Source organism: Perca fluviatilis, chromosome 10 (genome assembly GCF_010015445.1).
Source record: "Perca fluviatilis chromosome 10, GENO_Pfluv_1.0, whole genome shotgun sequence".
In the NCBI taxonomy this organism is placed as follows: Eukaryota; Metazoa; Chordata; class Actinopteri; order Perciformes; family Percidae; genus Perca; species Perca fluviatilis.
In genome coordinates this window covers 24,568,873-24,595,171 of record NC_053121.1, presented here as the reverse complement: position 1 = coordinate 24,595,171, position 26,299 = coordinate 24,568,873, and the positions used below count along the sequence as shown (strand labels likewise).

General features: G+C 42.1%; 2 protein-coding genes across 6 annotated transcripts in view; one reads left to right on the top strand and one right to left on the bottom strand.

Moving 5' to 3' along the window:
- The window catches only part of drp2 (dystrophin related protein 2), a 206,951-nt gene extending 194,742 nt beyond the window's left edge, over positions 1-12,209 (top strand). For 3 of the 4 annotated variants that reach the window (XM_039813149.1, XM_039813150.1, XM_039813151.1), the window contains 5 exons: positions 2,115-2,261; positions 4,634-4,886; positions 6,981-7,098; positions 7,279-7,365; positions 7,788-12,209. In XM_039813149.1, the coding sequence (XP_039669083.1) occupies positions 2,115-2,261; positions 4,634-4,886; positions 6,981-7,098; positions 7,279-7,365; positions 7,788-7,807 (625 nt within the window). In that variant the 3' untranslated portion in view covers positions 7,808-12,209. The remainder of the gene's footprint in view (positions 1-2,114; positions 2,262-4,633; positions 4,887-6,980; positions 7,099-7,278; positions 7,366-7,787) is intronic. The other variant, XM_039813153.1, reaches the window with a different exon arrangement.
- LOC120566612 (myb-like protein X) lies at positions 11,305-26,124 on the bottom strand. 2 transcript variants are annotated; one of them, XM_039813156.1, is made up of 8 exons: positions 25,872-26,124; positions 24,388-24,567; positions 22,505-22,693; positions 21,528-21,704; positions 20,981-21,122; positions 15,944-16,506; positions 14,968-15,112; positions 11,305-13,168 (listed from the first exon to the last, which is right to left on the bottom strand). In XM_039813156.1, the coding sequence occupies exons 1-8, from the start codon at positions 25,965-25,967 to the stop codon at positions 12,456-12,458; spliced, it is 2,205 nt and encodes a 734-aa protein (XP_039669090.1). In that variant the 5' UTR covers positions 25,968-26,124; the 3' UTR covers positions 11,305-12,455. The 2 variants fall into 2 exon arrangements, with proteins under 2 accessions (XP_039669090.1, XP_039669091.1); XM_039813157.1 differs by having other exon boundaries at positions 14,968-15,109.
- Positions 26,125-26,299: the final 175 nt, after the last annotated feature.

Genomic DNA, 26,299 nt, shown 5'->3' with positions numbered 1-26,299 from the left:
ACAAAAAAGCCACTTTAAAAAAATCTAACATGCAGCAGTGTGTATTTTCTTAGCATCCCCTTTTGAATGAAACATTCAAATTACTAGACAAAAAATTATATCCTGAGAAAGGTGGATTTTGAGGGGTATAGCTCCATAGAGTCCCATTCATTCTGCACTCGCCTATGAGCGCCCCCTGTATGGAAACAGAGTGGAACTACAACAGTTCAGAAGCCGGACGTACTGTATAGAGAGAGTGGAATTTCTTCCCTTATTAGAAATTGGGAGAACGGTGAAAGTTTACTTTTTTAACAAGCAGCAAAGAAGTTGTAGTGTCAACATCGCAACGTTCTGCGATGTGACTATCGCGCATGCGCACATTGTGATGTAGACGATGAAACAAAATATTGTGCAGCCCTAGCATTGTGGAAAGTGCCAGGTGGACAGAGTGCTTAGGGCTGTAGTTGTGTGTATCCATGTCCTATTGTGTTGACATTTGTGTGGGTTATTATCCATTTCCTCCTTCTCTGAGATAGTTTTCCTTTTTTATTGCACTTTAAAGTTAAGGTTGCATGCCAGCTGCTCCGTGTAAAATGTTACACAGTCTTTTAGGGCTCTAGGTGTGTGTCTGTGTGTGTTTGTAAGTGTGCTCATTATTTATTTTCAGACATGACTTATGTGTGTGTCCTCTGAGGGAATGCTGTGATTGACACCACATTAAATTTAGGCTTAGATAGAAGTACACTACCTTTCAGCAGTGCAACTTTTTACTACTGAAATCCGTGCCTGTCGAGCCTGCTCCCAGTGTCTTTGTTGTCATGTGCATGTATCTAGAGTGTTGCTTGGATGGAGCGTTGTCACAAAAATGTGGATATATCAGTGCATGTACATATAGTATTTGCATCTGTGTCTGTCTATAATTGCCTGAGAGTGTGTTTGTATGCATGACACTTCACTTCTACCCCGTATGTGTAGCAGTGCTGTTTTCCGCTCTTGTGCCCTTGTATCTAGTTGTTCTCATGGTGTGGATCCGTCCTTCTGTCTGTCTGTCAGTGCATCTCTGTTTTTCCAGCTGCACGGCTCTGAACATGCTGCTGTGCTATCTGTGCCTCCAGCTGGTGTTTGGCTAGCATCATACTGTTTTCTCTCCTGAATCATGCTGCCCGTGTGTGCAGCTTTCACCCTCCACCTGTGTGTATTGTTCACGTTTTGCTCATTGCCAGGTAACAGACATGAATATAATCCAACCCTTAGATGCATAAATCAATAAAACCTCCAGTCTTCTATAAGTGGGTCCAAAAAGAATCCACTTAAGAGTCAGTGGTTTTTGTTAATAATAAATGTTATTTTTTTTAATTTTGCATTGTCATTTTTTTTTTTTTTTTTTTTTTTTATATATATATATATATATAAATATAATAGACTTTTGATATTACAGACCAGTAGGATAATTGTTGACCCACCAATGCGTCAAAGGGTTAAGTGCCTAAAACTAAATAACAAATCTTACAGTAGAAGATGTGTGCTGCAACTAAGGTGGCCATCTCTAGACATAATCAGTCCGCTTTAAGAAGGCCTATAAATACCTCTGTGATGTATAATTTGGCATTGCAATGCAAAGCCTATAACTTGCTTTTAACTTTGGTTCAATAAAGTAGTTTTCTTCGTAGCCCAAAGCATTATCACAACATTTAAATTGAAAAACAGCTGTCTTTCCATTAAAGTAATTGCCAAACATTCACAGATGCATTTACTTTTTCACAGCCATAGTTCTGCTTTCATAGATCTTCACATTAAGTTTTCTGTTTTTTATTTCGGAAATATATTGTGATGTAGCTTAAGATCCACTTTTTAATAAAAGTGAGTGGGTTTTTAACGATGTGGTGAGCAAAGTTTATGACAGGATATTTAATATTTGGACTGTGAACCTGGCACGATGCTTTTATCATAGTGTCCCATCCCATTCTGTCCAGTCTTGTTTCATTGCATCTCATCCTGTAATACCTTTCCTTGCCCTGCTTGCCTTGCCTTGTTGTGGCCTGTCTGCTCTCCCATGCCGTTCTTGGCTCTGCTTTGTGCTGCTGGTGGCTGTTTGCTGGTGGCTCAGTGTGCTGTCTCCTGTGTGGGGGACTCAGGGATGAAGATCAGTACCTCCTGCGTCACTCCAGCCCAGCCCTGGACCATGACTCACCTTGCGGACAGCACATGTTGTTGGCCCACCTGGAGCACCAGGACAAGGATCAGCTCCAATGCACCCTGGCCCGCCTGGAGAATGAGAACAGGTCTGTATCCAGGAAAATGTTTAATATGTAAAGGACATGGTGTATTGAGTCTGGAGCTAGGTTCCTTTTTTCAGGTTGTGGAGTCAATACAGCATGTTTGTTTTCACACACAATAAATCGTTCCCAGCTAGATCGATCACAACAGTGTACACCAACTCCATTGCATCCATAAAATTGAAAAATGTTTTGAATTTGTTATACATTAGATTGAGGTTTAGATTAAGGTTTGGTAAAAGGCATGAAGCAGAGATGTAAAAGTTTGGTTTAGGGAGTGGTTTTCATCGGTAAAGCTCCCCAGAAGCATAATAACACAAATGTGTGTTTACGAGGCATTACACTCTTCTTGGTATTGCATGTCTGCTGCCATTTGCAGACCTACTTCAGAAAGTAAATACTCACATTTTAAATCCTATTGAACAGCCTTAAGAAAAAGTGTTTTCTGTGTGCAAACGTGACCGTAAAGCCTGTAAAATCATGCGTTGATACACTTTGACTTTGACAGTTTTTTGGTGACCTGCAGAAGAGACAGGACAAGTCCATTATGAATTGACTGGTATAAAGCGTAAAGCACCTCTGAAACACATTAGTTTAGATGTTAATGCTTGAATTTCAATGAATTGTGGCCTAGTTGCTAAGAGGCTCAGGCCTTTTCCTTAAATGGATCAAATTTATTTCTCCTATCCACCTAATTCAGTGATTCTCAACCTTCTTGGGACCAGCACCCCCCTATCCATTATCCAGGTCACTTACCCTCCACCCACCCATCAAATAAGATGTAGGCTAATTTCCCTTAATATTAATGATTAGATCCTATTATTATTATTACTATTGTTATCAAAAATCATCAAAAAATCATATCATTGAATGAAAAATGTTCATAGCTATGTTCATAGACTTATTAAAGATAAATTATGTTAATGTTTAATATAGACTATAAAGTTCACAACAAGACCGATTAATAACGCTGCAGTACAGAGTTTATATAAGATGATACTCTGACGTCCCGTTCCCATGAAGGCAGCACGGAGCTGCACCACACAAAGCCTAAAGAAACACTAAAGAGAAGAAGATTTACGATCCACCGTCTCGTCCTGTCGCAGTGGCGAAAACTGGCATGTTTTAATGTTGCAGACCACTGTTTTTTGCAAGTACTTTAAAGTGTAAACTCGTATTGTTGTGAACCTTTGGAGTAAACTCACCTTAAAACATCCCGTCATCCTCTGAACACCCCCTGGGGGGCTGTACCACCCCCGTTGAGAAACACTGACCTAATTGGTTACCAGGGGCAACCTTTATGCGAATGATTCATATGAATAATTTTCTCTCGTTTTCAGTTTGTTTGTGACCTTTCCACACAGACACAGCAACATCTGGCTACTTACACACACACATACACTTGTGCCCTTTGGGTGTCTGAAACCTTGACCCAGTTCAGTTATGCAGTGTGCTCTGTTGTGCTTATTTATGACTATAGTGGCTGCTGTAGCTTAGTTTATATCCTCTGCTGTGGCTATCATGTGTCTCATACCTAAACTATACATCAATTTCAGAATTAAACACCTTTAACCCTGTTCTTCTTTTGGTCCTGGAGACTCCAGGTCTTCTTTAACAGCTTTAAAGATATTGTTTTATCAGCTTGATACTTTTTCCAGAGGGTTACCAGTTTTACTTTTCTACATATTGGGTTTAAACAAGGTCAGCATAAAAGAAAAACAAAACAATTTAAAGCTATAGTGCGTAGTTTTTGTCATCCCCATGAGAAATTCTAAGTAATGACAACACCACTGTTGTTGCATCCACATGACACAAGCCTTCTGTAATTGCACACGCGCTTCCAACCCTCCTCCACACAGTTGCTATTAGGCAAGGAAGACACAGAGGTTTAAAAAAAACATGGACTCTTCAGAAGAGGACGTTCATTAATATAAAAAAAAGTTACGCACTAAAGCTTTAAAGAAGAAAAATTTGTTAATTTTTCAATTATTATTACACACTGTGGGGACCACAAACCATGAAGAAGTAAAGCCATTACCAACAAATTACAGGGGTTGGTCCACTTGACTGGATATTTGGGCGTGATTACACTGGGATACGTGCAGCTTTTTAGTAATGCTTCACAGCACATACTCAGTTGATGGCATTAGTGTCACACACGTAGGAGACAGAAGACAGTATATTGCACCTTATGTTCAAAGTGAAGATGATTGCTCTCTGTGTGGTACGATATCAACAATACATCATACATCATTATGTGTAAGCATCAAGTAAAGGCTGGATAAATACTTTTGGTTGTTTTTATGTGTTCTGTATGCTCAACCAGCATGTCGGCCTGACTGTTTTCCCTCCATCTGTCCTCCACTGTGGGTCCTCAGGGTGCTGCAGAGCGAGTACAGGAGGCTCAAGTGGAAGCACGAGGAGGCGGCGTCAGTTCCCATGCTGACTGAGGCTGGAGAGAGCGGCCCAGGTTCACCCACGGAGGGAGGACAGCAGGATGAGGAGCTCCTGGCCGAGGCACGGGTCCTCCGGCAACACAAGACACGCCTGGAGACCCGTATGCAGATCCTGGAGGATCACAACAAACAGCTGGAGTCCCAGCTTCGTAGGCTCAGGGAGCTACTGCTACAGGTACACCTCCGTGAGAGGCATGGTGATGGGGTGTCATGGAGAGAGTTGAAAAGTACTATGAATACATTTACCAAGGTACTGTACTTAAGTACAGTATTAAGTTACTTGCAGTGAGTATTTCTCCTGCTAATCCACTTAATTTTAGAGGGAAGTATTCTACTTTTTAAATTTTTTTACAGCTATAGTCACTAGCTACTTTGTAGATTCACATTTTAGATACAAAATGTGATCATCCTCTAAATTATAATTTGGGTAACATTTTATGTTACAGGTCTGCTAAAACCGTATAATATCCTGAACGTTTTCTGAAAAAGAACTATGCAATTAAGTACTAATTACATTTTCCTATAATTGTTCTTTGAAGGAAGCTATTTTGAATTATTACTCATATAATAATATAAACTCAGCATTATATAGTAATAATTTGTTCCAGCTACAACAGTAATATGGTGCCAATATTAATAAACCAATAATAGTGTTCAAATAGTATAATATATATATATATATATGTGTGTGTGTGTATGTATGTATGTATGTATGTATGTATGTATGTGTGTGTGTGTGTGTGTGTATATATATATATATATATAAAACACTAGAACTAGCCATTCTGTATACTTAAAACTATACCTTGCTGGTACTTTACTTCTGTACTCCCCCATACCCTACTGTGCATTGATTGTAAAAGAAGGTTTTATAATAATAAATCTACTCTCAAACTCGAGTTACTGCCTCCTCTGTTGTGCTCCTGTCTTTTGTGGGGTCCTTGTGTAGATATAGTTTAAATTTGTATGTCTATGGATGATAGGCATTGGATGTCCCAATAAAGCCTGGCACCACCGATGTACCCTTTATTATGTCCTGCCGTGATGAAATTAAGAATTGGATTTCCAAAAATGTCAGAAATAATCATAATTATTATAAAAATAATTATAATTACCTCTTCTGGCCTCAGCACTAGTCATATTAACACTCTCTTGTCTAATAATGTTTTTTTTTAAAAGAGGCTGCATCTAAATATGGCTCCTGCCTATATCTGTGATCTGCTAATTCCCTTTGAGCCTGATTTCTGCTAGAGATCTCTGGTAGGACTCTACTAATGGTTCCTAAATTTTGACCTGCCACTAAAGGTCTTTGCTGTCCGGGCACCTGAGCTGTGGAACTCCCTGTTTGATAAACACTGAAGGTCAAAATTTGACCCCTGTAGTCACTAATGTGTCCATCATTAACAGTATCTGCTCTGTTAAGGGGCTCTGGTTAACTGTATCAGCTATATTTCTAACATGTAACTGTAGCTGCAGCTTTAATTAATTTAATGCATCACGGTGCATACATCCGAAGGCACAGTGCTTCACATACATTCTTAAAGTATAGAAAGGCAAAGAAGGGACATAGGCAAAATGACAACTGCTCTGAAAATGTAAATTTTAGGAGGGACAGGATGCTTCTTCTTCAGGTTAAAGACTTGGAAATTGAGAGTAAAGAGAAAAGAGAAGGAGTAGGAGGAACACATTCCTGGGTATAAACAATTCAATCCCTTTTCTCCCAGGACCAATATCACTGTTTAATTTTCTCCAAAAAATAAAATCGGTAAAATCTGCCTTTGTAGTCTGTGGAAGTTTATGTTTCACTGCAACTACTGAATTTACTCACCTCCTGAGTATTGCTACAGTGTTGCTTAAAACAATACAAAGGATGTTGGTTGCATATATGGGAATATCCTTCAGAGTTGCATTATACATCTTTGATTGTGATTTGAGACCTTCCCCCACCTCTGTCTGCAATGCTGCTGTGTGCATTGGAATTCACTATCTTTTTTATCTGTCAATATCAAAGCAGAAATCACAGTAAACTGATGGTTCTGTGTAACAGCTGCTGGGCAAAATTGCCTTTTTTAAATGTATATGTGTGTGTGTGTGTGTATATATATATATATATATACTTCAAATTCTGCTCAAAGATGCCAGCAGAGGGATGCTGGCTGAGTGCCATTAACTATCTCATTCATTACTATATGAAAGGCTAAATATCTCTGTAACTTGAAACATGATGGATTATTCGGATTGAATGATGATCAGTCTTTCCTAAAAACAGCCCAAAGATGACTCGGAGGCGAACGGATCAGAGCCGTCAACTCTGTCTTCTCCCGTGTCTGGAGGGGGTCACCATGGGGAACCTGCCAGCAGAGAGACCACTGATACTGAAGCAGCAGGTCAGCCACGTGCAGCCATGCTTAGATGTGGGCTTGACACATGCACGCACGTTGAATGTGAAACCATGCATCCTCCCCTCCAATCCCCCGCCTAACCATTCATGGAGGTGTAACCTTCTCTCTCTCTCTCTCTCTGTGTGTGTGTGTGTGTGTGTGTATATCTATGTGTGTGTGTCTCAGGAGATGATATGGAGCACGAACAGGATACGGTGCTGCAGCTCCAGGAAGTCATCGAGCAGCTGAGAAACGTCTTCCCTTCAGAACCGGGTGAGTTCTGCTACGGCTGCCTGGATTGTAGCAGCCCATGCTTCAGAGACAGACTCTTTTCTCCTCCATCACCCGTGGGAGAGTGAGAGATAGAGAGGAGAGCAAATATGTACTGCTGTAGGTCAATAGTTGGGGGGAAGGACAGGGAGATTAAATGGCAGGGAGGAGACGTAAGCTAAAGAGAGACGGTAACACTGAGAGAGAAAGGGAGCGTCACTGTCACTTTGCAAACTGTCCCGTCGCATTAAAAATGCAATTTTCTTGGCAGTCCAAAGCCTGTAACTTGAACAAAGAAAGGGATTATCATAATTATAGCCTCCTCAGTTATAACCAAGAACATTTTCTCAGCCTTGTGCATGTGTTCCTAAAATTGTAAAAGCTTTTTCTTTTTTTCTTTTTCTTCTTCTATTTCCTAATTTCAGGCACCACCTCACACATCTAACCCCAAGTGGGCCTGGAGGAGCAGAGTGAAAACCTGAACATATGCCTGATGGCAGAGGGAGGAGCTCCACACATCTGTGGTCAGGCCACAGTACAACGGGCCCTATGATCATTGCAGCAGCTATGATACCCAGAGCTAACCCTTGACTGGAATCTGTGCACTAAAAGCCTTTTTCATGCAAACTGATAAAGGCTCACGCTGATGTCCGTTTGGCCAGGCTGTGCTTCATAATTTCAGTGGCACAGCCTGACACCATGTTAACGAGCCAAAGGAAACTAACGTTAGCAGCAGGTCAGGGAGAGACTGAAGTAATGGCAAGTGCCCACTACAGGACTTTAGCCCTGATTTGCTGTTTTCCGCTCACCCACAGTTTTTGGAGCTCCCCGATAAAAGCCCCATATTGTAGGCAAATTGACATTGGCTTGGCACTTGCGTACACATGCTCCAACGTGATGTGTGAACTGTTCAAAACGTGAGATGAGGCTCGCTGGTTACCTTGCACGGCATCTGGATTATCACGAGATCATGCGAGAATTGCTTCAAGTATTGCGTTTTTTTTGTCTGAACTACCAGCTTTCTGAACCAATCGGCGTCCACTGAGGAGCTACTGGCAGCTACGGGCGTGATTTAGGTGTGCGCGACCGCCACGACTGTTCGTTCAAAACAACAATAGCAGACGTGATAGATAGATGGTTCATCCAATCACCTGCCAGGTAGTTTTTGAAAGTGCCTGCCCTTTTCCAAACAGTTTCCAATGACGGTTTCTCAGATGTTTCTGTGTAAAAAAAACATCTGGCGCCTCAGGTTAGCTTGCTGGTGCCTCGCAGACACATTTCAGGTATCTAGCAGGCTAAATATCTGGAGCTGTCGGGGACTCTGCCAGGGAGCTACAGCCAATGAGAGCGCAAGACACAGGCTGAGGGGAAACAGGGGGGAAGGGTCGCCTGTACTTTATTTACTGTGAGTGTTGCATTTCCTACACGGACCAAAGTTGTTGTTGCACGTAGAGAAAAGATGTGTGGAAACAGGCTATTTGTGAACATGTGTGCCAGCCACAATCCCACCTTTAAAGGCGCTCTCTTTCTTTTTCTTCTTTGTTTTATCACTGCAAATCAGCCACCAACCACTCGGAGCGCTTGTTTCTGGCGCACATCCAAAAATCCTGCCTCGCGTATGGTACAGTATTACGTCATGTCGCGTGTCACTTCAAACTAGACTAGACTCGGGATTCCTCCTGTGTGTGAGCCCCTGTCGCCGGTCAGTCAGTTAGCGTGAAAACAAACAACAAAACAGCAAGTTGTGTAGTGTGAATAGTACAGTGAACTGGTGACTTTGAAAGTCTTGTAGTGGGAACTTAGCTTAAAGTAACATGCCCAGCCAAGACACTGTGCTTACCAGTATCTATGTAGTCGTTCAGAGGTGTGAAGCTTTATATGTCCACAGCACAAATTGGACCGTCCTTAAGGAGAACTTTAAAAATAAATGCAAAAAGGAAGAAGAAGAATATCCCCTTGTTTTGTCAGAATGCCTGTATCTTCAGTGTTTTTTTTCTCTCCTTGAATGTGTTATCATGGTTGTTATTTTTTTGTTTTTTGAAGGCAGGTTGGTGAGTTAAAGCTTGTTAGAGTGAACTAGATCAGGGCTGGGCTGACTGTATTTCATGTGGCTGCATAGTGCAGGTTGTCAGGGAGTTGACAGCACCCACAACAAGCTTATTTACTTTATGAGAATGACACATCATCAGTTAAATCCATGATTTATTTAAGACAGCCAAAGTGCCCGCTAGCACGGCGCCTCTGTATGCACACATTGTGTTTCTCTAATCCTCTCAAACTGCTTGTCGCTCTCATTGCTCGCCTCTCCTGTGAGCCCCTTACGCTCATACAGAACCACTTGCACTTACCGTACACACACACACACACACACACACACACACACACACACACACACACACACACACACACACACACACACGTATGCTGTTACATCCACACATCCTATTTACATTGCACCCTTCCCACATTGTGCACAAGCTCCCTGCATGATCAATAACGTGCTGTGCTGCATCGCAAAAAATACACTTCAATACAAAAATGGAGATCCATTTCATCTCTTTGGCTTGTGGGATTTAGACACACTCTCAGTTTTGAGCCAATTTATATTGTGGCTGAAATCGGATTTTGTTGAGGAAATGTCTGCCGATAAATATCATCATGCAGGCGTCCACTCTGGGATCTGAGCGTTCTACTGCTGTGTGCAGAGAAAGAGAAGGAAGGAACTCCAGGCGATAAGAGCTTCAAGGCTAAAGCTCTCTCTCTCTCTCTCTCTGCTAGGCCAATTCCAGACACTACAGGGGGGAACAAGGCACCACCATAATGTGTTCCTACACTGACATGATCCTTAATAATCCCTCTTCTCCATGTAGATTTGCAAAGAACACTAGCTATTGATTCTACATGCCTCATTTTCCCTCGCTAATTGCGTTTAGATTTACAAAAAGACGCTGAAATGACGTTGCCCTCATCCTATCAGGGTCAAAGGGTGCGTTCTGTTCTAAACATAGCACAGTCAGTGAATGCCTTAAAACGAAACTGAATCCATATTAAACAAGAGTTTAGACTTTCTGGACTGCATTGTGTTTTTATATTCAGGGAAGGAGGTTGCATCAGGAGTGTGTGTTTGTGCATCAGGAGTGCGTGTCTGTGTACCACTGTCTGTCAGTCCCTGGACAGGCTGGTGGTTTATTTGGGCTAACAGGAAGCATGGAAAAAAAAAATGGATCACAGCGCATGAAAATCCATACGTTGAAACCAGTTAAAAAGGGCTTTTATGAGAGAACAAGAGAGGAAAGATGAAAAAAAATCCATTCATTGCTTGAGGGCTGGTGGAAGAGATCTGCTTAGATGTGCCTGCCACCAAAAAATCCCAAGAAGCAGAACAAGAGGATGCCTGAAACAAGTTAAGCTGTGGCTCTGTGTGTTTCTTAGCAAATCATACCGCCTCATTCTCACAGAAAACACAGATATACAGTTAGGAATTCATCTTAAACCTTAAAATGACACTCTGATCTCACACATGAGTTTGAAACCCATGTGCTGCATTCATTATGGGCTCCCCCCCTCCAGGCACACGCCGCTTACATTTTGACACCATCCTCCTCAGCACTCGCTGCCTGTTAATTTTGATACTGTTGCTAGGGAACTGTCCCCAAGGATGCAGTTCCACAGGTTTGTGAGTTGGAAAGGTGATGTGCCGTTCATAATACAAATGCTAATAGCCTTAAGGGAAGAAAGAGTGAGCGCCCTTCTCCTCTTCTTCACGTCCACCTCCACTGAAGCCTGTTGCTTTTCAGCTGCTGAAAATAGTCATTATCATCTGTTGAATTTATCTCCACACCAGCATTACTTAAGAATTTGTTCTGGTGAAGCTCTCACAAATCAGAACAAGCAGCAGCAGCTCGGCTCAGGGGTGAAAAAAACAAACCATGACAAACAAAGTTTATTCATAGACATACATTTATTGGTATTCACACGTCATTAAGCATTGATGATCACACTTTTATCTCCATACTTTTGTATGTGGGTGCACAAAATGATGTAACAGGGGCCACATGTGAAAAGAAGAGGAAGAACTCCCCATAGGGCTGCCTGTCAACATTGGTTGTGTTTTATTTTTAAACAACATATCAGAGGCAGATTGAAATAAATACACTATGTGGTTATTCACAGATTGTCCCCGTGTGTCACTCTGCTGCTGTTTGACACTCATCTCCTTGACTGTGTGATCATGTGAGGTCTGATCCATGTACACATTTCTATACTGGTAGTGGCTCCCTATATTCCCTTCACACGCTGAAGCATACCCTGCTCCCTGTGGCGTGACTGAAGCTGTGTGATTGAAAAAAAAGGCTCTCCACAGAGGCAAGAGTCACCCCAGAGGACACTGCTGTCTCTCTCCAGACCTCTGTTAACTGCATGTAGCTGGCCACCACGCTAACGATCATTACTTGCCTACCTTTGTTTTCACAACCTCCAATGTTTGCTATCATGCATCTAAGCTTGTGTCTCTCCTCTCACAGGACAGGGCAATGAATCACCTAACTTCAAACAAGGTGTTTGATAACACTAACACACATATATATATATATACACACACTCATACCTTACTGGTGAAATTAGTTTTTTTAATAACCATTAATATACCTCATTAATCATTCAAATGTTTATAGTTTAATGGTTTTGATTTTATGTTATTGTCCAAACACTTCTTGCTGTCTTTTTTCTGGAGTTTTTAATCTGTATAAAACGTTTTCTGAAGAAAGGCTTTTTACTGTAATAACAAGTGGGTTACTGGCTGCTTTCTACTCTTTGTGTACAGAAATAAAAACTTTGTATTTGGCAAACTCCTTGTCTGCCTGTGCTCTTTTTATTTTTATGTGCCTGCAGTTTGAGAACTGAATAATGAAATTTAAGTCCGGATGGTGCCAAATGCAGGCTGTTTATATTCATTTTTCTTGTATGTGACCTAATCAATATTTCCTGTTGAGACTTGAGGCTTGGCTGTTTATCACTTGTCTTTCCAGGCGTTTTACTTTCTGCATCTCTCCACCGTCCTTTGGCTCTGCACAGGCCAATTCCAACCCATTGGTCTATTCTGATTGAGTGCCACCATTTCCTGGCTTATCCCAGGTGACTTTGCTCCCTTGGCTGGTTCTGCTTGGGCCCGGTGCAGCACCTGATTGGCATTTGACCTTCTTTCTGCCCTTATCGCTTGCTGATCTCTTGCTCACATTATTTTGGCATGTGCTGGTGGGCGCGGGATCGCTATCTTTATCTGTCGCTCGATTATCTTGTGCACCCTGACCGTCCTCGTGAACCACGACACTCTCTATATTTTCATTATCTAACCCCTCTCCAGTCACTTTCCTACTCTCTAGATCACTCTGCTCTGCTTTCACATCTACGTCTTTCTCTGTTTCTGCGTCACCCACTCCCTCGGTCTCAGCAGGAGCGGGTTTCTCTGAGCTTTTCTTGTCTTCTATCTTACTGTCTGCTGTCTTCTTAGCTGTTTCAGTTTTTTCTTCAGTGGCTTTTTGTGTGCATTTGACATTCTTCTTTCTTGCTGCACTCTTTGCCTTGCTCCCACCAGGCCCCCACTTCTCCTGTGTTGCATCCCAGTAAGTCTTATTCTGGCGGGCGTGCATGGTGCGTACGCTCTCACCCAGCTTTCTCAGTTCCTGGCGGACGAAGGGTTTAAACATTGGGTCTAATTTCTCCACCATATCAAGGTCCCTCCGAGCTTCATCCTCGTTGCATAAAGCAACGTGTGCTCGTGCCCGCTGATAGACTGCTTTAAAGTTACCTATGAGAAAAGATTAAATAAATATTGACATTTAACGACCACATGAGGTAAATGGAGGTCATCGAGATCAGGTGTTCAGCAAGAATAAAACTGGAAAGCAGCATAACTAAAAGTTATAGGGTAAAATAAACAACTCCAGAAATGATGAAAGGCAGGAGACAAAGTAGATGACGAAAGTTGGAGAAAAGTAAATGAAGGGAAAAGTAAAGCATGAGAACAACCATTTCACATCAGCCTATAAATAATTCAGTCATAGCAGAAAAAAAAGAGCATGCACATAATATTCTGGTTTTTGCCCTAATTCCAAAAAAGACGATATTCTGACTAAGCTGTTTACATGGCTAATGAAAGTGAGTATTCCACTAATATTCCCGTTTACATGTAGCCGTGCAAGTTTACCAACAGCGGCGGACTGTTTGGACCGTGCAAACACAAAGTCCCTCTTTCATTCCTTCAATGAGCTTCTTGAAAAGGTCGGCGATGTTTGCGCATATCCAAAAACCTGTTGATATCCAAGTCTTTGATCATGTTTAAAAGTAGCTGTGTTTCTCCTTATCGGGTCTCCAGCCTTGCAAACTGTTGGCTGGTTGGTTTGTGTACAGAAACCATTGCAACGCACGGAGCTGACCATAAGCCTGCGCATCACAACACATATTCTGAATGCGCTAATACATGTCCAAAGAATGCCTCTTATGCCGCCTTCACACTGGCTCTTGAAATCAGTTCCGTATGCAATGCGCCCCCAGTGGACGTCGTACTACACTGTCGAAAGCGAGTTGAAAAAAAATGGCGGAAAGACTAGAGCGACTCATTCTGTCAGTGTCCGAATGTCCAATTATCTATGACCTCTCATCTGAGGGCTATAGAGATATAAACAGAAAGGCTGCTGCGTGGAGAAAAGTTGCCCAGGATGTTGATATGTCAGGTCGGTTAAATGTGATATAGCGGTATAATGTCAATAGTTTGATGTCTGTTGCTTTAGCCATAGCCATGCATTGTTCTCCAAAAAAGTTAAGAATTCAGATTTGTTTATCAGTACCATAGCAACGCTAACTTCCGCTCGGATTGTCGGATAAGAACCGTCGTACGAGTTAAACGTTTTTAACGCATCCAGATGACCAACAGACAAAAAACTCTTCGCACCACATTCGTTCGCATTGGTTCGGACCCATTCGCGTACGGTCTGTGAATCTCCATAGGAAATTAATGACTTCCGGTCGTTTCACAGCCGTATCTACTGTGCCAATGTAAAGGCGACGTAAAACCCGAAATAATACCGGAATATCCCACGTCTTAATAGGAAAATGCTATATTCGGAAAAAGGCCTTATTCGGAATATCCAACCGGAATATGCTGTTTATCTGACCTGTATCAAATTCGGAAATATTGTCATATTCTGAATAATAGTTGAATATTGGTGTACATGTAAACGTACTGAGTGAATTCATTTTTGACTGTGATGTCCATGGGTGGGTGCCGGGGGAGCGAAAGAGAGACTCAGCTATGCGGATGTGAATGTTTGTTTTCTTCTATCCCCGGTAAACAGAGAGATCAAGGACTGATGCAGTGTGAAAGCAGGCGTTTGCTAAGGGCCATGCATTTGTACTAGCAACTTGATGGATCTTGATGTTTTTAAACTAAAAAATGAAGGCGTGTACGGAAAAAGAATCTAAAAACCGAGCATGTTTGTTTATAGTCATGTACCTATTTCTTTATCAAAATACGTCTTCTAGTCCCCCCCCGCCCCCCCAACACACCCCGCCTCAAACTCTCATCTTCATACTAAAATGATGTGTTACCTTTCTGCTTCTTTAGCAGCTTGTTGTTGAGCTCCACCACTTGCTGGTATTGTTTAAGCTCCAGCATGCACTGGCTGAGGTTGAGAGTCAGTGGAATGCGCACTTTCTCCAGCGACTCCCAGTCCTCGTTCTGTTGATTCACCTGCTGAGTACACAGATAGGACAAGGTGGGTGGGAGATTTGGTGATGAGAGTGGAGGTGGTGGTGGTGATAGATGGCAGAGGAAATGTTCAAAAGATGAAACATGAATGACAGTGTGACAACAGGAAAGAGATGAAGATACTGTATAAGGTATGAATGATGAAGAGAAGGACACAGAGATGAGGTAAAGTGTAGGGGATTGTAAGAACAGGAGGAGAAATGAAGATCGGAGAGGGTGGGTAAGGTTGATGAGAAGAGAAGCTGTGTTGTATGCAAAAGGCGTGCGGGAATTCGACAGTGAGGTGTGGCAGGAGTGAGGGAGAAAAGAAGCACAGGCGAGTGCTGTCACAGTGATATCTCTGTGCTTTTATATTTAGCACTCTTTTCTCTGCTCTTTACTTCGCTACCTACAATACCACAGCTGCTCTTCAGTAAAAAAAAAAAAAGAAAAGAAACAATGGCAGATGATTATATTTTACGAGCCACAATCCTTTTGAAGACTACTTTCTGGCACATTCGATCCATTCATCACGCTGAATGGAATGGACTATTAAAATGGTCAGCATCAATCCGTCCACCAGATCATTGTCAAGATAAAAGTTTTTTTTTCTTCTTTTTTTTCAGAAAATCCTACCTATTACTTGTGTGCATGCTTTTAGAATAGAATAGAATATAAAACGCTTTATTATCATTGTACAGAATACAACGGAATTAGGACCACTGCTTCTGATCAGTGCAATAAAAAGACATAGAAAAACAGACCCAAAACAACTTCAGTAAACAAACCTAAAGAGGTACTTTTACACAACTACACTACATAATCAATGACACTAACCATATTTTGAAGGATGTCCACATATTCTATGGCCTCCTTGAACTTTACAGAAGCCTCTTCGAAGTGGTTTTCTTTAATGAGGAAGTTTCCTTCCTTCTGCAGAAACATGACCAGTCGTAACATCTGCTGCCAGTCCTTTCCCTCTTTTTTATTGGCAGCGTTTGGATTGATCTCAGAAGAGCTCGCTTCCTTATTTCCCCCGAGTTCCTCTTTATGGGCTTCAGCTTCAGCTTGACCTTTTTCTTCCTCCACTTCATCTTTACTCTCTGTGGTCACATTTTCTTGTTTTCCTTTGTCTTCCACCTCGTCGTCGTCCTCTTCATCATCATCCTCCTCTCTCTCTTCATTTTTGTTCTCCTTTTTCTCCAGCATGTTCCAGTATTTCTCCTTCTCCTCCCAGTACTTCTCCTTCATGCGCTCTGACAGGGTTTTCAGCTCTCGACTGACAAGAGAGGCCAGAGTGATGTCAAGGTGGGCCACCATGTTGAAGTCTCTCCGGGCTTCCTTTTCATTCCACACAGCAGCATGGGCCTTGGCTCTCTTGTAGTAGCCCTTCACACAGTCTGAGAAACAGAAAAACAACAAAAAATACAGATTGATAAGAGAAAAGCACAAATACGAAACTGATTTATTAATGTCCTATACCTTAATATATTGAATAATAAACCTGCTCTGTCTGCTGAAGCTGAGGTGGTGATTTGTCTGCATTTAAGACGTAGGTGTGCACTGTCAGTGTGTGTACTTCTCAGCAGCCCTGAGTTTGCAAAACTATTAAAACTACAACTAAAAAAATTAGCAAAAAAGGCAAACATGCTGCATATAATGCCTTACCAACAGTAAAAAAAAAAAAAAAACTCTACAGCTCACTAATTAAAGGGATAATTTGGATATTTTTGAAGTCAGTGTATTACTTACACTATGGATAAGTACCTCATACAACCTAGTCTCGCATTGCCAGACTTATGTCCAGAGCGCTGCAGAGTAAGGTCTGGCTACACCTCGCATACATTCTAGGATAGAAGAAAAAAACGCCCTGGGTTGTTCTTTAAAACAATCACAATCGTCTTGGGCGGCGCTAAGTTCCAGATGCAGCGACAGTGGGGAAGGAACTTGTTTTTAAGATTATTTTTGGGTGTTTTTCCCTTTATTTTTGAAAGTGGATAGACCAGAAAGGGGGAGAAAGAGAGAGATTGGGGATGACACACAGCAAAGGGCAGCAGGTCAGATTTGAACTCTGCGCCGCTGCAGGACTCAGCCAACATGGAGCGAATGCTCTTACTGGGTGAGCTAGAGGTCACCCCGGCAAAGAACTTGTTTTAATGGAACATTTGCACCCCGTAAACGAAAACGCCACTTACAATATTTATTGAATATTTATTTATTTACACACAATACAGTAAAATGAGCTATTTAAATTAGCTGGATACATGGTTAAACGTAATTTGCTCTTACCAGTGTATCGCCATGTGTACTTCGCCATAGCAATCCTCTCATATCTGTCCCAAAATGATGCAGTTAGATAGTAAATACACATATTCTTTGTAAATCTTTACAATCATTCTCCGAAAGAATGAAGCAGGCCTGCTTTGTTGCATGATCCAAATTTTCTTCAAAACTTGCAATTTTCAGCATGTAGCTTGCTAGCTCAAAGTTTGTGGATGTTTGCCGAAGTGAACGGAGTTTGAGAACGGCAGCACACAGAGAGTGGATGTCAATTATCCTGGAAATGTACTTCTGTTGATCCAGACTACATACAACCCAACCTCAAACTATCCGAACTATCCCTTTAACACATTACAGTATATCTAGTTTTTTTTACCTGTAAGAAAAGAATTTACAAAACTACAATTTTCCATTTTATGGGCAGTTACAGTGCCTGGCCAAGAAATAGTCCGGCACATAACTTCCTATAAAACTGTGAACTGTTGTTTTTACGCTTTTGCACGGATAAAGCAAACTTATAACAAAATATAATGTGTTAATTAGTGAGCTTTAGAGGCAGATGTTGTTACCTTCAGAGAGCGCGAGGCTAGCTGTTTCCATGTTTCTAGTCTTTGTGCTAAGCTAAGCTAACTTGCTGCTAGCTGTAGCCTTATATTTAAAGGTCCAATATGTAATATATTTACTGTAATGAATCCAAAAATGACCCCAATGCGTCATCAGATATTAAGGAAACATGCTAAATTGAAATCCCATCTTTTCTGACAACAATGCTAATGCCAGTATTTTTTCCTTTTGAAATTTCTATTCTGTGACGGAATTTCTGTTTGTGTTTTGGCCTTTGTGTTGTTATCAACGGCCCAGTTTGACAGCCAGGGCGGGTTGCCAGATATACCTGTAAAAACATAAACCTGGTGCACTACAGCTGTAGTACAGCCATGGAAGCAGTAAACAAACGAACGGGATCAATAGAGGTAAATTCTCCCTGACCTAAAAAACCCCCGGCATGTTTCTAACAGTTGCGTGACCAGAGAAGTTACAAACCCTGGGTAAATATTGGAGATGTATTTGAAAGATGGAGACAGCTTAGAGCTCGATAGGATGACGAGTTAGCTTATTTCCTCCTGAACATGTAAGCATTAGTGTCAGGCTAATTCATCACGGCTACAAGGGATGGGCATTTTATGTAATTTCAATGTTCTTGTACTCACATCGAATTATTTTATTATATTAAAACAAATTGAGACACAGCCAGTAAAGTGATTCCGACTGGTCCTGGCTAACGCCGCCATGCTAACCCTGCTAACCCTGCTAACCCTGCTAACGTTACCCAAGGACCAGGCAAGCGGGCCACGGCTGTTTACAACGTGTAGCCTGTTCAGCGGCCATAGCCGACAACTGTGAGTTATTTTAAGCCAAGAGAGGGGGGCTGTAAATCGGAAAGAGAGGACTGTTGCCGTAATTCTAAGCCAATAAAGTGTGTTCAGTCAGGTGGAGAGGACAGCAAGGTAGTATTATTGTTAGCTGTTCCTACTGTAAATTCTAAGCCTAGGAAGTGTCTGTCTGTCGGGTGGAAAGGACGGCGAGGTTGTTGTGTTTTTAGCGGTTCCTACCATAATTCTAAGCCAAAAGCCAAAAGTGTGTCTGTCAGTTGGGTACAGAGCTCCGTGTGAGCACGGGCTTCTGTGACTGTCAATATAGCCAGCATCTAACGTAAGCTACTCTGCTATGCTGTGAAGTAATTTCTGGCTATGTGAGACAAAGGTCTAGCAACATTGTTGTGCACACACACACACACACACACACACACACACACACACACACACACACACACTCACACTCACACTCACACTCACACTCACACTCACACACACACACACACACACACACACACACACACACACACACACACACACACTCACTCACTCACTCACTCACTCACTCACTCACTCACTCACTCACTCACTCACTACACACTCACACACACACACACACACACACACACACACACACACACACACACACACACACCAGTGATTCTCTCTGTTTCAGCAGAATAAGCCTATGTGCTTGGTTAGATACCGACTGATGGCTCAGTTTTCTCTTCCTCTGCATTTAATTTCCCTCTACGCTAAATCTTTATTCAGCCAACATTTAAACCGATTTCTTTGTTGCTTCTGGCAAAAGCCGAGACACTGCAGTGAGTCACTGTTGGGTGCTTTTCTAAAGAACTGGGTTGAAGGGATGAAACAGCAATAGAGTTAGTGACTTAAAATGAGACAATATGATTTTTTATGGGTCAACACCAAGGAGAAGAATGCAAGAAAAGGAGACAAATGTGGGAAAAGGGTGGGGAAAATGAGAATAATGGTAAAGATAGAAAAGGATTGGAAATGGGCAACTAAAGACACTGATAAGGAAAAGTAGAAGAAGGGAAAGGTGGAGTTATGGCGGTGTGGGATGTGACATTCTTATAAGCCCAATGAAGAGGGCTGCAGCTTTGTGACTACAGCTCGTACTGGGCCAGTGGCGCTTCTGCCCATCATTTCCACGGAACTGCTTCACTCTCCTGCTCACTGACAAACAAGTTTACACCCTTCCTCCTCCTGTCACAAGCTTGAGCACAAACATTGTACAGGCACACACATTCTCAACTGTACACCTTCTCCTGCCTCACACACACAGGTTTGTGGCACTATCTTTGTGGGGACCAGTCATTGACATAATGCATTCCCTAGCCCCTTACCCTAACCTTAATCATCACAACTAAATGCCTAACCTTAACCCTTACCCTAACCCTAACCATAACCTAATTCTATCCCTAATCCTAGTTTTAATATTAACCCTCAAACAGCCCTTTAAAGTTGTGGGGTCCAGCATTTTGGCCCCACAAAGCTGTCGGGACCCCACAAGTATACTGGACTCCCGGTGTGTGGACCCCACGAATATAGTTAAACAAGAACACACACACACACACACACACACACACACACACACACACACACACACACACACACACGGGGCTAAAATAAAGGCTGCCTCGGTGGATCCTGTCTCTGGGTGAGGGGCATAATTCATAAGGCTTGGAAGTGGAGACTGTGTCAGCATGTGTGTTCCTCTAGGATTATATGAGTAGCCATGGGTATGACAGTACAATGCCCAAGGCTGCGCCAACTGTAAAACCCTTTGTAATGTCAACCTCAGCCCTCCCACACACTCATGCATGCAACAGCCACTGCAATAAAGCCAGCACAGGCAAGGCATCAGACCTTGACCTATCGGCTTTTTACAACATTTTGAAATTATTGTTTGTCTCAGTGTTCATTTCCAGGAATGGAGGTAACTCCGTACAGACATTATTTTACTCATCACTGAACTTTTCATGTACATGATTACAAAGACCAATTTGACATTCTGGGAAATAATCTTATTGGCTTTTTTTGCTGAGAGTGAGAAAAGTACATTTTTACAACTCTCATGTCTGTCTGCTAAATATCCCCCCCCCCTGCTCCCCTGTAGATCTGCCCCTGTTCAGGGCCAAATAGGAGCATTAATTAATAATCAGCATAAATTCGTACAATTCAACCATGCGTTTACCTTTGTGTTTCTCCAGCAGTTCGGTGGTGTGCTCTATAACTTCATAATACTCCTCCAGCTCCAACATACACTGGCAGTAGTTCAACTCCAGGGGGATGATCATTCGACCCAAATTAATGTAGTCTATATCACCCGGCATCTCCTACACACGAACAGATGGAAGAACAAGAACATGATCAGTGCTGTTGTGCTTTTTGGCATCTCCTACCCATACTACTATCTGTAAGCCTCCAACATCAAACTTGTGAATATGTCTAAAGTTGCGACAAATCACTTTTACGGACAAAATAATCCTCTACTACGCTCTCTTATCAGAAAATCTCATACATAACTCTCCCTTCAGTATTCATCCATTCTTATATCCCCCTCTCATCTTAGACAGTACTCCACATCTCTCCCTCCTCTTTCCTTTGCCAGTCCTTCCACCCTACTGCTTGTTATCAGTGAAACAAAAAAACCTAAAATCCTGAGAAAACCTCAGTATTAGAAAGCCTTCACATGACTCATTTAGCTCCCTCCATCCCATCTTCAGCTCCATCCCACTCACTCTGGACTGGACTGTTTTCAGCAGCAGGACGGCCTCTTTGTACTTGCTGGCAGCATTTCTGAATTGTCTCTGCCTGACCAGCGTATTGCCCTGCATGTGGAGAATTGGCACCTCCTGAAGCTTCTCATCCTTTTCCATCATCCACGACTCTCTTTGGTAGGACATGGGGTCTCCCACCTGGAAGCCGCAGGAGGAGGGCACAACAGAACAAAAATGTCAACGGGAGAAATACTCCACTGATGGAATCACAAGTTAATGCTGAATAGGTACAAAGAATAGCAGTGGTGGAAAGAAAGTACGTACATTCAATCAACACTTTTACTAACACCAATACATTTCAGAGGGAAATTTTTACTTTTTACTCCACTACATTTATTTGACTGTTATAGTTACTTGGATTTTACCTAAAAAACATACAATCAACTTATACAACACGATGCATTATTATAGAGATTTACACTCTAAATAGTGTACATAAGTACATTTTGCTCGTAATACTTGTTGCCTACTTTTACTCCAATTTAGAATGGCCTTGTAACAGAGTATTTCTACATTGTGGTATTGATGCCTTTACTTAAGTAAAGCATCTGCGTACTTCTTCCACTGAAGAGTTGTCAACTTGTGTGTGTAAAAACATTGTGAAGCTATCTGAAACAAGGACATTTAATTTACTGCCACTAGCTACTGGACACCCTGGTGAGTTTTAAGCCTGTTCTGGGTAACATATTATTTCAAAGCTGAAGGTAAAGGGGAGGGGGACTTTACTTTTCTGTCAGTGAATTTTCAATAAATAGTGTGTAGGAGTGACTTAATTCTAGAAGAGGGCTGGATGAATAGGTAAATGTGTCTTTTTTTTGTTTACAGATGCTAAAATCTGAGAAAAGCTGATTATTAGAGGACAGCTAATTGTTCTACACTGTCATCTTCTTTCGCAATCCAATGTGACATACAGTATTTTGCCACTGACTAGTGCTTACCTGCAGCAGCTCCATGATAAAAATGAGTGGTTGAGGAGTTCTCATTAGCTCATCCAGCTCTGGGAAACCAGTGGAGTGATAGTTGAACATGTTTCCCATGCCGCACATGTGTCTCTGACCCTCAAGGGGGTCTTTCCCTTGAGCGATTAGCCTCATTCCCTTGGACACGATGGGGTACAAGCCTGTGTGCTGCAAGATTAAGTCATCAACAAAAAAATAAACAAGTCTGCAATAAGACATAAAAGCACTTAATCATGCTAACCCCCTGGTACTGCCAGCCAGCAACAATCAGTCCTAAAAAGAAAAGACAAGAAATGGCCACAATTTAACTTGCAAATTTGTCTCCAGAAGGAAACACACTAAAATTGCTCTGCTGTGTTATAATACTTACCATGTAGGAGGCTTCAGTAGGTTGATTTATGTGCATCATAATGAAGAGCAAAAGCTTCCCTTCCTTGCTCATGAACACTCATTAGGACCTGTTTTAGGTGTGTGTGTGTGTGTGTGTGTGTGTGTGTGAGTCCATGTGTTTAAAAAAAAAAAAAAAAAAATAGTAGCCTACAACATTTTGGGAAATATGCTTGTTCCTATGGCGGAGAGTTAGATGAGAAGATTGATACGGCTCATGTTTGTTGAGTTAAAGGTGCAATATGTAATACTGACAGCTAGTGTTACTGCAGTACAAATTCAAAATACTGGAGAGGGTCGTCTCCCCGACCCTTCCTCCTCAGACTCGAAGTTCACGGAGGTTGCCAGGCTGAGACCACAGCATCCATAGTCTCGCTTTGCCAGACCCTCCTTTTACGCGTGCTAAAGGAGAATCCACAACAATGTTGCTAGACACTTGTCTCACATAGCCAGACATTACTTCACAGCATAGCAGACTAACGTTAGATGCTGGCTATATTGACAGTCATAGAAGCCCGTGCTCACGCGGAGCTCTGTACCCAACTGACAGACACACTTTTTCGGCTTAGAATTATGGTAGGAACGGCTAAAAACACAACAACCTCGCTGTCCTCTCCACCTGAAAGACAGACACTTCCTAGGCTTAGAATTTACGGTAGGAACGGGTAACAATAATACTACCTTGCCGTCCTCTCCACCCGACTGAACACACTTTATTGTCTTAGAATTACGGCAACAATCGCTAAACACACTGCAAACTCACGGTCCTCTCTTCCCGATTTACAGCCCCCCTCTCTTGGCTTAAAATAACTCACCGACATTAGCCTACAAAGGGTTTTACAGTTGGCGCAACCCTGGGCATTGTAGCCTACTGTCATACCCATGGCTACTCATATAATCCTAGAGGGGCACACATGCTGACTAGAGTGCGGATCGGGCCGCATTTTTCTCTCCGAGCCCGGCCCGCGTCCGACAGAGCAGTAACTGAGCCTGGCTGAGCCCGACAGGCATTAAGATATTTATGTCCGAGCCAGTTAAAATCTCGTTTTTTTTCTCATTCTAATGACACATGTAGGCCTACGTTTGTTTGTGTGGAAAGCCCGCTTTTATTAAGCAACTGTAGGGCATTCGGAAATGTCAACAGATGAGCACATCAGCGCACACGGGGCAACAAGCGCACGTTAATAAGCTGTTTAATTTAAAATGTTCAATGCCTTATCACGCTGATGTGACCGAGTCCGACCCGAACCCGAACATCATTTCTAAATATCTGTCCGAACCCGGCCCGGCCCATCGGGTACCGCTGGGTCCCCACGGGCTTGGTTCAGGTATCCATCCTCTAATGCTGACACAGTCTCCACTTCAAAGCCTTATGAATTATGCCCGTCACCCAGAGACAGGATCCACCGAGGCAGCCTTTATTTTAGCCCGGTGTGTGTGTTGTGTCTGTGTGAGAAGTCTGTAGTTCAACTCACAACGGCATCACACCAGAACTCAGCCACCTCTCCAATCCTCATGGAAGCCAGCAAGGTCTCCCAGACTTCCATCTTGAACATCTTTCCAACAAAAATCTCAGCCGGCCTGCCAGCCAGTCGGCTGTCATCGATGACTGTACGTTCAAAGTTGTCCAGCAGCGTCTGGAAATGGAAAACCAGCTGGGATGGAAGGAGGGAGCAGGGGACAGGAAGAGTGGAAATGAATATACAGTTGGTCCATAAATTAGGCTACTTAGGTTGTTAATTTGTTTTAAACTATAAAATAAGAGTTTATTTGTAAAAACAGATAAAAGCCATGAATTCAATAAACCAACGATAGTTTGACTGATATTCCCTTGAGTGCACAAAAAACATTTATAAAATTGAGATCTCTTATCAAAACAAACCAACACCAGTTTGATTGTGATTCTCTAGAAAACATGATTTCTAAATAAATAAAAACGGAGATATCTGTTTTTGCAAATGAACCCTTCAAATACTGTTTTAGTATTGCAGAATTATCTGTGGGATTGTTTTGCAGGAAGTCCATGAATAATGTATGAATGCATGTGTGGGTACATACAGTATATGTATGTTTTCTTCTCTCCTTTTTGACCTTATTTTGTATATCTGACATTGATACATTACAGAATACAATATATGGAAATTTGATATTGACAATTAACAATGTGCAGCTGCTGACAACTGTATGAGGTTTATTTTTAAAGGTTGATCTACATATTTTCAAAAAATTTAATTTGACTGAATTCTGTAATGTATTTCAGTCACTTCTTACACAACACATTCATGCTGGTTTTCATCTGTTTGTGTGCATGTGAAATACTTTCAATGCCTTCACCATCATGTAAAATTAAGTTGGCTCCATGTAATCTTCTATTTATAGCTTGACAGATTGTGTATAATGGTATAATAACTGTGTGAGCAACTGGGAATCACCTCACCGGGGCATAACACACACACACACACACACACACACACACACACACACACACACACACACACACACACACACACACACACACACACACACACACACACACACACACACACACACACACACACACACAGGTAAATTCATGCTGGCATTGTCATAGAAAATGTTCGTCACAGTGTCCAGGCTTGGTGCCATATGGCTGGATTTGACTAGGAGCGGAAAAAAGTCGGCGACCAGCAGATCAGTGGATGAACAGAAACAGACACAGTGCCAAAAAACATGTTGCAATTTGGTTGACCAAATGTTTGCTCTGTGTGTAAGAGCCAGATACAGAATAAATTCCCTCACTTAATGAATAATTCAACAGAATCTAATTGAAGTGGGCAATGCAACACAAGGCTATTAATAGAAATTTTTTTGTGGAATATTACTTACACCACAATGGAAATTATGCCATGCCTCACTTCCTATCACACTGATCTTGAATCTATATTATTTAGGTTATCAGATTAACTGTGTGATTTATTACCTTTGTCCCAGGTGGTAAGTGTGGCAGTGGTCCTGCGCCTCCTGCCAGTATCTTCTTCCGGACACCTGGATGGTTGAGAAGGTACGTCTCCTCCATTTGTCACTGCCTTGAACAGTACCAGACAGAAAAGTGTGTTTTGGAAATTTCTTTTTTTCCTCTCTGGGTCTGTTCTTCTGGCTTTCTAATTAGCCTAGTGGAGAGAGTCTTGGCCGGTAAACTGCTCTCTGACAGATGGCAGGATTAGGCAGGGTTTGGAGGTGGACGCTTTAATCTGAGGAGCTAATCTCTTGCCTAGCCCTGCGATTGGTGGGCAATCCCTGCAGAAAGGAGCAGGAGAGGCGGGGATGACTGCCGGGGCCCACAAGAAAGGCCCAGATCATTCTTGAACAAGTTAAGATCATTCTGGAAGGAGAGTAATCTGATGGTTC

Bases quoted from the DNA above. Each gene is read 5' to 3' on its own strand.
- LOC120566612 (XM_039813156.1), bottom strand. From the start codon at position 25,967: ATGGAGGAGACGTACCTTCTCAACCATCCAGGTGTCCGGAAGAAGATA. The intron at 24,568-25,871 runs GTAATAAATCAC...CTTCCATCCCAG, and splicing joins ACTTACCACCTGGGACAAAG to CTGGTTTTCCATTTCCAGAC. The intron at 13,169-14,967 runs GTAACACATCAT...CTTTTCTCATAG, and splicing joins GCTGCTAAAGAAGCAGAAAG to GTAACTTTAAAGCAGTCTAT.